This window comes from Cupressus sempervirens, chromosome 3 (assembly GCF_028749045.1).
Source record: "Cupressus sempervirens isolate cs-2001-9-10 chromosome 3, ASM2874904v1, whole genome shotgun sequence".
NCBI classification, from domain to species: domain Eukaryota; kingdom Viridiplantae; phylum Streptophyta; class Pinopsida; order Cupressales; family Cupressaceae; genus Cupressus; species Cupressus sempervirens.
In genome coordinates this window covers 602,462,529-602,473,264 of record NC_143120.1, presented here as the reverse complement: position 1 = coordinate 602,473,264, position 10,736 = coordinate 602,462,529, and the positions used below count along the sequence as shown (strand labels likewise).

The following is a 10,736-nucleotide window of genomic DNA, read 5'->3' as shown; positions in this document are numbered from 1 at the left end:
AAATGTATTTGTGATATTCTTTAATTTGTAAAAGCTATCAGTAAATATGTGAAGAATTTTGATGTTGTCCAACTCATTAATTTGTTTTAAAATATCCATTATTGAAGCCTCTTGAGTTTTAATCCTAAAAGAAGTTTTTAAAAGGTATACCTCTGCATCAAAAAAGACCTCATTATCCTCCCCTTGTCAAAGTAACGTGCCTAAGCCCCCTCACTTTTCCCCCCAACAATAGGTGAAACCTACAAGACAAAAACAAGATGAGAAACCATGTAGAATTCAACATAAATTAGGAAAGTAATAAACTTATTAAAAGAGATTATACCATGTACGCCTCAAGGAAAAATTAAATGGATGAGAACGTGGACTTGTCCACCTGTCTCATCTCCTCCTTAGTCATCAACGAAACATTTCAATCACATAAACATGTACAATGTGTTAGTGTGCACTTGTTAAATTAGTCTAATACAAAAATTTAGTTTAAATTAATTATGTTGTGAAATAAAATGTATATACTTACCATGACATGAGGATACCATGGATCATCTTTCCCCTCCTTCCCGGGACATGAGATGTCTCATCATGAGATGCTCCAACATCTGTACCCAAGTTTGGTGGATTCTCCTCCCCAAATACATACTAATATGCATCAGAATCAGTTAGGGGACCTAGGCATAAGTTCTTGCATGTAATTCAAGTGTGGGGCATGCAAACATGTGAGTTGTTGGTTGATGAACTCATGCCAACATCATTAACACAAAGAGGCAATACTAACCTAGACTGAGAAACCAATAAAGAACTCAATGTGTGAATGGCTCTAATAGCCTCCAATGTAGCCTCTAAAATCACATTGGGATGTTGCACTAGAGGAGGGGGGAGACATTAGTGGGGAAAAATAGGTGTGTGCTTTCTTCCTCTATACAAATGGTCTATCCTGGGGTGCTCTTAATCCTACGCCCTAGTTGGGCTTCATGCTCCAATAGTTCACTTTTTTTCCAAGAAAAAACTTGACATACAATTTTCTCAAAAAATAAAAGGGCACTTCCAAATTGTTGTGTGGTGGTTTGTCAAAAACCATCCACTAGTAATTCTAAAAGTTGGCACCCATTGCCTCATTTGTGCACCTTTTTATTGACAATTTTGGTTTGGTACTTTTGACTATAATATTGGATTTTGGGTTCACAAATAGATTGCTCAAGTCATCTTTAATAATTTTTAGGGTTGTAACCTCATCATAATCCAATCCATAATCGAAATGTGCATGCATCTCATCATGCCAATGAAGAGTGGCATTATGTTACTTTGTAAGTGTCTCAATGTTTTGTACTATGGAGTTCAAAATGGATAGCATGGGAGATAATACATTAATGTTTTGATATGTGGTTTGAAACCACCGTAGTTCGTTTAGATTTTGGTTAATCAAATCTTCCAAATGAAGAGGTTTTGAGGAGGAAGTGGATAATCTAGGCATCATTTTGGTTTAGGTGGAGGTGATTGTGGTTCATTTTGAGGCTCATTATTTCGCGAGTGGGGGTTTTGAGGATCATTTATATTAGCCATGCCTTTTAAGATTGGAAATACAATTTAAATTACAAATTTATCCAGTCAAAAACCAAATAAACCCTATTTTTTTTAAAATAACTAAATTGGATTCAAAAAAACAAATAAAATACAAAAATGACAACAAATTTACTTACCTAGACTTCAAATATGGTGCACCAAATATGATACCTGAGATTATTTCATATACCTAAAACCTTGGAGATAAAAATGCAAGAAAAAACTAGTAAAAACTAGTAAAAAATGAGGTCGCGGGTGCATATTTTTACCATAGGTATCGAGTACCCAATATTCAAATCAAATACCCAAAATATTGGGTATCTGATTTGGAAAGGATACTTAAATTTTTCTATGGTGATAGGCTTTGGGGGAAAGTGGAGAGCGTAACGTTCCAAAAGTGTTTTTTTTTTCATATCACCACTTTTTGGACCCCCATGATTCTACACATACCCTGTTTAGGTTGTTGGTTCACTAGATCTAGTTCTTCAATAACTTTAGATCTCTTAGATAATTCTCCTTCAATATATCCTATCCATGTCTTATCATAAATAGGTCTTTATGCAATGATTTTCTCATCAAGATTTTTAGTGTTGGAATACAACTTATCAAGATGTTGCTTTGTTTGTGTAAGCTCTTCTTTGACAATAGTGTTTTGATTAAGTAAAAACGAGTTCTGAAAGGACCTAAAACCTTATACAAGGAGAAAAGAAAGATATAGCAATGAAAGATCTTAAAACGGTTGTGGAACACCACCCAAAAAACTAGAGGAACTCACCATAGCTCCCATCAAGAGGGCTAAAAACAGCAATAGTGTTATACTTCTCAAGTTTTTTATATTGTAGCTTTGTGGTCTCAAGTTCAGATATCACCTCAAGTGGTAAGTTTGGATTTCGAGTATGCATTTTCAAATCCCAAATCTGATTCACTTTCCTTCTCATCTTCCATCAAACTCGTGTTGAAATTTGTGATTTCAAGTTCATGCTTTTGAATCTCATTATCTTTCTTTAGTTTAGAAAATGCATCACTATCCTTGATCTAATTATTTGACTCCTTCGATTTAGTAAATTCAGTATGCTCTTTCAACTTTTGAATGAAATCCTGTGCACCTTCAAGTTTGATCAAGTCATATTGTCTCTTTCTTCTATGACTATATCAAGTTCCTCAAGAGCTTCCTCTAGATTCTTCTCTAATTGGTCCATATCCATAGAGATCTTACTCAAGTTGTTAGGCCTCTTCTAAGTAACTATGTTTTGCAACAATTGTTAGAAATAGGGAATACTGAGAGGGGGGATGAATCAATGTACCACAAACTTTCATCCAACTATGGATATTATGAACAATGTCTAACCATACATAAGTGATCAAACTGAAAAGTAAACATAACCATTATACAATGCAACTCATTACACCATTATTTGTTAACTAGTGAAACCCTAGCGAAGAGAAAACTTTGGTGGGAATGGTACCCACAAAATGATCCACTAATCAAAAGTATCATGCGAAAGATATTGACCATGTTAGGAGTCTACTGCATTTGTATAGTGTATGTATCCTTGTTGGAGGACTAGGCCTTGTTAGAAGTCTCAACCCTATTAGTAGTTGTTATTATAATTAGAAAAGTAGCAAGATGAGTCCACTACCCAAACATGCATATACAATAAATAATATGTATACAAAAGGTATAGATAAAAAAAAAATTCTTACTAAGATGATATCTTCATTATCTGATTTTTTCTTTGTAGCTCTCTTCACAAAACTTTGCATGTACTGGCTCGGCTCTGCTCTACTATAACATAAAATTTACATTATACAATAATAATATTACAATGTCATAGTCATCACACAACCTCATATACAAAATTATTTTCCTTTAAATACCCAATTGTTTTGTCCAGCTAGTCTTCAAGTCTTCACATGTGCCATCAATATCAAATTGGCCCTTTTCCCACTTAGGGTTAACATCTATGATTTCATCCCATAATTGTTAAGTAATTATTTTGCCCAACCAAAATAATTCCTTAACCTAATTTACTCTTTTCTTCTCTCTGCCCTGTTATATCTATACAAACCTATTACTGGTAAAACATTAATAACTCTGTATGTACTACTCCAAAACTCAAGCGCACTTGCAGGTGTGTAGTACAATGTCCATTCTAACTACTAGTAACTGTGCACGTGTTAATATGCTCTCTGTGAAGCTCACCATTCAAAGTACTGGTATTGTACATAGTCTGCCTTAGTAATAGACAAATTTTCAAGTCCACAATACCAAAACATATCCTAATACCTTACTTACTTAACATAGCATATATTTTGCCATAACTGACAACCCTAAGATCTCTGCTTAACCAAATTGCCAACAATATCCATTTCAAAAAATAACAAGAAAATAATGAAATAAGACAGTTTAATCTCAATATTTGATATTTATATATATATATATATATATATATATATATATTCCAAATCAGTCTATGCATAGATTAAGCTTGTACTAATAAATATTACTAATGCATGTGTAAAATTGTTCTAAAGAAACTAATCATTCTATAAAATCTAAAATCTTCATATAAGAATTCTAAAGTTTTTAACAACAAAATTTTTACGTCCAACATATGTCACATCACTTCTTCAATATAATTGATACCCATTTTTCCAAATTAATTACTACTTGATGGCATCTATTTTAATAGAAGAAAAAAATAATACTACGCATGCATTGCGTTCTAAAGGAACAAAAGACATATGGAGAGTTCAACACTATTTTATAGGTCAATATCGATGAATGAGGTGTATGGAAAGGTTAAATACGATAGTGTTGACATTATTGTAGACATCATCAGTTTGCATATAAATAAATTAATATGTATGGTCGGAGCAAGAACATGGACATAATCTATAAAGTCTTCAGCATATTAAGAAGGGACGAATAACTAATTAGTCATTTCAGTTATTTTATCATATATTATTGTCCATTAGATGATGCAAAACAAAACACGCTGAAACAGGATGGAAAATTGCCGGTGCCATAAAATATTTGTATGATGGTATTTATTTATGTTAGATTTGTATTATGGTATTTATTTATGTTAGATTCATTTAACTGCCTCTTTGACTTGCCTCCAATAGGTCGCCACATCTATAGAATGTGGGTTTTACTCTTTGGGCTGGTGAATGCATCTAAGTTTCTATTCCTAATTTTTTAATATAGATTAGGATCGACCTTTTCGGCATTGTTCTGGATCGATCTTTTAGGACTTACGAGTGGAACAAAATTGTCTATGCGTTTAATTTCCCCGACTCAAATTCAACGTTGTTCTTGGTTGAATTAATAATTTGAAAAAAAAAAAATCGTATGGTTTTGTTTTTCTCGTTGTCATTTTTCATGTATTTCAGAGCTTGATTAGACAGGACTTTTGTTTGATTAGAGAATCTTTAGTGTTTATTATGATTTTTTTAATAAGTTATATTATTTTTTTGTGGTTGTGTAATTTATTTATTCTTAATATTTTCTATTTGAGTGGAAGTGTAGTGATTGAAAATGGTATTGTGGAAAATTATTGTGGTTAAATTTGGACAAAATTTTATGCTTTTATATCATTGGTTGTGTATATATCTTTCTTATATTTGTACATTAATATTTTTTAAATAAATAATTAGAATTGTCAAAATAACACAATAAGATTTCAAATTGAACATCTAGAATCTTATAAGATTTCAAAGGGAACATCTGGAATCTTGTATTTGAATACAATCTTAAATCAACAATCATCATGTTTTGCTTATTGAAACCACTTTAATTATAACAATATAAAGATTTGTTATAACATTTATCAGCATGCACCATTCTATAATAAATTATTATTAGACACTTTGTCACTTGATCACCATATCTTCCAACAAGACACAACAACAAAGGAAGCTAACTAGTTGTCAAGAAAGTAGTACTTCCCTCTAAAAACTAGAGTCTCCACAAGATGCTTCCACCTATATATCTGAACATACAAGAAAATATGTTTTGTAATTCTAATAGAATAGAGGACATTTTTGTGCCTAAAGAGCTAGGCTTGGCTAAGGATTTAAACTACGTATATATCAATCTATATCTAGCTTCAAGTACCCACCATTCTTATCAAACAAGATTTTGTGACATGAATCATAATAGATAAATCAAACAAAAAATAAAATAGATAGTGTAATTTCAAATGGTAATTCATTTCTAATCTAAATTATTTCAATCATTCTTTGTCTTTTTTTTTTTTGGTTGGAAGATCACTTTTCTCACCCAATGCAAAACATTACTTCCCTCCACAGACTTGTAATCTCTACAAAGTGTTTCCCACCTATATCCACACACTCATAATTTCCAAAAGATGCTTCCACCTATACTCAAGCACACACTTACAATCCCCATACGATATATCTACCGATATCAAGAGAATATTAGTTATGTATTTATATAGAAATAGAGGAAACTTCCATTATTCTAGAATTAGGATAAGATAGGAAGCCTAAACTACACATTTATCTCTCTATATCTATCTTTAAGTACTATGATTCTATTGTCTCACATCAATCATAGTCTAGCGACCAAGCAAAAATCAAAATTGATAGTTATAATTAGAAATAATAAATCATTCCCAATCTTTCTATTTCAATTATTCTTTCATTTTCAGATTTCAGTTGTTGAAGTATCACTTTTTCTACCTAAAACAAGAACACAAATCTAAAGAAATAATAACAATACCTTGATTCCTTATTCATTGCACCTCTAAAAAATTTAAGTTTCACTCTATAGTGCATATAAAACATACCCATCTCTTTCATCAATTATGCTCAACCAATCAAAATGCAACATTCAATTTAATTCTATGTTTAAACTAAATATCCATTTTATATATTTTATACTGATTTATTAAAAATTAACCAATAAAATTGCAACATGCAATTCTCTTCTATATTTAACTAATAAAAATCCATTTAATATATCTTGCACCAATTCATAAAGCTCATTCAACATGGTAGGTATATTTCTCTAGAACAAAGATGACAGGCTCAAACGGTAGGTTCAATTCTATTACCCTTGAACTACCGTGACCTCACTCTACTGTCCCGAGACTTAAGTCATAAACAACTACAATGTGATATGATCCAATACAAATTGGGCTACCTTTATTTCTTCTAAAAGATAACGTCCTTCCAATGGAAAAAGCATTTGAACAACTCTTACATGGCCTAAATGTTATCTACCCATACCGAAAACTTTGGAGCACGCCCGACCCATTGTCAAGCAAAGATTAAGTAATGCAACTGCTTTAGTTCTAGAAAACTCGAAAGTCCAGGGCATATGCAACTCCTGGAAAACACGTTGTTTTGAAATACAACACATTGCATGCAGGAATGATAGGAAATATGGAGGAGAATTATCATGTACCTCCTCCTCACTTTGATCGCCATGCACGCAGATCACAGTTGATTGCAATTTGCAACAGCTCATGCACAAGACAAATTGAAATTTCCTCAAAATCTGCAATACTTGAGGGAATGATTATTCTGTGAGCTGCAATAGTTGAGGGAATTATTATTATTGCTTGAGCGTTTCATAAATGTGAGTAAATAAATCACTTATACAGTCACGGGTCTGATTCCACACGAAAATGGAGGCGTTCAAGTAATGTCTATTTTCCACGCCGACACCTGCATAGAACAACGCACACGAATAACGCGTGCTTGCGTTCGAGCCATTCAAGATTGGCTTCCCTACGTTCATGGAAAATCTGTGTGTACCCAACATTCAACAGGTTTTTAATATTGGGGGAATTGTAAGGTATACGGAAATCAAAACAAGACCATTTTATGGCCCAGGTTTCCAGACAATTATGAAATGAGCAAACGCAGATGGTGCCAAATTTAGCGGGCACGCTCAATTAGCGGGTAACGATGTACTAACTCAGAACATGGAGAGGTCCACAGTTCCAGACAATAAATGATAAAGCCACCTCAAAAGTAGCGCTAAATTTATTGCTCGGCTAAAATTCTGCCCATCCAAAACAGGCCTCCTTCAATGCTCTTCAGAATTTCCTATCACGGTCTACCTGCCAAAATAATAAGACATTAAATTTAGCGCCTTTTAACGGTAAGAAATGGCTGAGTCGGTAACCAGGGAGGAAAACAGTCGTTGCTGCAAAGGGAAACAACTGTAAATTTCATTTATAATGGAATGGGAAGCCCCACAGTACACAAACATGTACAGGCGATTGATTGCTGAATATGAAACAGATTACTGTGAAAAAAATCGGTCTCTTACACAGATGTCTGCCTACCACACTGTAATCACATAAAGTTTCTGGAATTTTCTACTGTTTGTCAGGTAGATCAACAGAAAAATACTTACTAGTCAAAATTCAAATGGCCGAAATCCGCCCCCTGCCCTCTCAAAACAAAAAATCATGCTCGGACACATGGAATCACGTTTAGTTTCTGGAATATTCTGTTCTTAGATAATCAGAAAGAAATGGCTGAAATTTACAGAAATAATCGTGCTCGCACACACATATAGTCACATAAAGTTTCCGAAATTTTCTATTGTCAGATGATCAGAAAGAAATGAATAAAATTTTACAAAAGAAATTCATGCTCGCAGACACATAATGTAATCACATAAAGCTTCTGCAATTTTCTATTTTTGTTAGCGAATTAAAAAAATGCAGACAAGCCAGAAGTGAAACGGTCGTGTTTCTTTAGAGATTTTACAGATTGCGCAGTGGCATTACTGTGAAAAAAATCACGCTATTTGAGACATGTGATCACATAAATGTTTCTGTAATCTTCTATTGTTGTTAGATCATCAGAAAAATGCATACAAGCTACAACTGAAATGGTTGTGAGTCTTTCGAAATTTTACAGATTGCGCAACGGCATGTCCGCAGGGGACATTGCCTGTTTCGGAAATGAACAAAATAGGGATATTTACAGAGGCACTCAAGCAGCAGAATGCTCCTGCAGAACAGTTCTGGTGATTAAGAACAAATTATCCTCCTCCACATTGTAGATCACTCGGCGCACTCTAACAATGGAACTTGAGATTGAGCCTGGCTTGTTGTATTGACGATACTGGCGACCAGATCCGCAAAGGCGCCAAGAATGAAGGAATGCGTTCTTTTATGATTGAGACTAAGGTAACAGATTAACATCTCCTGCAAAGACTCCCAATCTGTGAAATTGTGCGCCTCCACCATTTCCTGCATAGAGATCCGGAAATCCCGGTAAGGATTTGGAGAATTCATGAACACTGCAACGCTTTCGCTCTTAAATACGTCGCAGGCGTCCACAGCTCCGCTAAAATCATGGCAGGACGGGCTGCTTTTCACCAAATCCCACCTGTCCGAATTACCAGCCAACAGATCGATCTTCTCCCTCGTATTTACACTTTCCTCTCCGTCTGTCCGAAAGGATTTGCATTTCGCCTCCTCCAAAATAGAATTTGACCTGCCGGGGGAGAAAAAGAAGCGCTCCGACGTCAATCCGCTGGCCAGACCAGGCGGCAAATCGCTAGACCTGCTTGAGTCTGAGAAGAAATTGCTAGAATCACTGCTACATTTAGAAGACAACCCCTGAATATCCGAATCCTCTGCCATACACAAAGCCCTTTTCGCCATCAAATCTTTACCAGCCATTCCATCCTCGCAATCTTCTTCCTTCTCAAGCACCGGAACCAGACCTCGCGGCCCCTCCTCGGAAACAACATAGAGAGAATTATAGCAAGTATAAACATCCTGTCCAGATTGAGCGCTTTCTCCACCTGTACTAGGGAATCTTAAGGACTCCGTCCGGGGGTGTTTACAGGAAAAAATCCAGGAGCTTTTCTCCTCATTGCAGCGTTCTTCGTATACTTTGTTCCCTCTGAGCTTTGAGAGATAAATCTGCAGAGGCTTCAACAAATCCTTCCCCATTGCAACTTGCAAATATCAAATTTATCAAACTCAGACAGCAGAGCAGGGGCCTCTGAGAATTTGATGTGCTCTGTCAAGCTATAAAGCACGTACGCCCTCCAGCAAAGGATCCACAGCCACGTATGGCTGAAATGAAGGTCCCAGCTCTACTCTGTCTGAAAGGGATTGTATATCTCCTCCTTAGACTCAAAATTTATTGGTCTTCTCTCTCTTTTTACTGTTTCCCTCTGCAAATGACTTTCTATCCCCTGCAGGATGCTTCTCCCGGATAAAACAGGATGAAGAATATAAAATTATACGCTTCGACCAAGAGGGACCCTTAAATATTATTTACGAATGAGACAAGGCAGATTGTTATTAAAAGTTTACCCAATTCTAGGTATTTACGTCAAACCAGTTTGCATGCTAAACAGCCTTTGTTTCTCTCTCTCTCTTTTTCTTTTTTAACAGTCTTTCTTGAAAGGGTTCGCCCTCCATTGAAGAATCTTGCGTTAAACTCTTTTGGGTCAACTCGCAGTAGTACGAGGAGGTTAAACGGGGTCCATGGTTAGTACTTGTTAGGTGCGAGATTTATTTGGGTTTAATTTTCAGGTGACTTTATTAGATCATTAATTCTATGAGTAGCTCTTTGTGAACACTTTCGGAAAGGTTAGATAGGAGTAGAGTAGGGGGGAGGTCTTGTTACCATTTGTGTTATAATGCTTATTCACTTGGTTATGTGAAGGTTAGATAATTGGTAGTAATGGAAAGAGTCTATTTATTGTAGTTTGTGGTTTTATCGTTTGAGTTTGCATGATCATTCGTTTATATTTATTTTTTCAATTATTAAGCTTTAAAAAATAATTTAAAAAATAATTAAAATTTTAATAAATTTTACATAAATCGGTAGTTATTAATATTCTTAATAATTAAAATTTGTATATTTATTTGGAGAAGTTGTGCTACTTTATTGATTATTATAGGGACAGTCATAGTTCATGTTCCAATTAACATTCACTCCTTGCTTACCCAACCCTTTGATTACTTGCTCTTATTTTAATGATCATTCATTTATTTTTAATTTTTTCAATTATTAAGTTTAAAGAAATTAGAAAAATATAATTATAATTCTATTAATAAATTTTACATATATCGATAGCTACTTCTATTCTTAATAGTTAAAATTTGTATATTTATTTGGAGAAATTGTATTATTTTATTGGTTAGATTATAGGGGATACTTATAGT

General features: G+C 34.3%; 1 protein-coding gene across 1 annotated transcript; it reads right to left on the bottom strand.

Moving 5' to 3' along the window:
• Positions 1-8,363: 8,363 nt before the first annotated feature.
• LOC149568113 (uncharacterized) lies at positions 8,364-10,010 on the bottom strand. Its single transcript, XM_089821107.1, has one exon. The coding sequence runs from the start codon at positions 9,507-9,509 to the stop codon at positions 8,610-8,612; it is 900 nt and encodes a 299-aa protein (XP_089677233.1). The 5' UTR covers positions 9,510-10,010; the 3' UTR covers positions 8,364-8,609.
• Between the last annotated feature and the right edge of the window lie 726 nt (positions 10,011-10,736).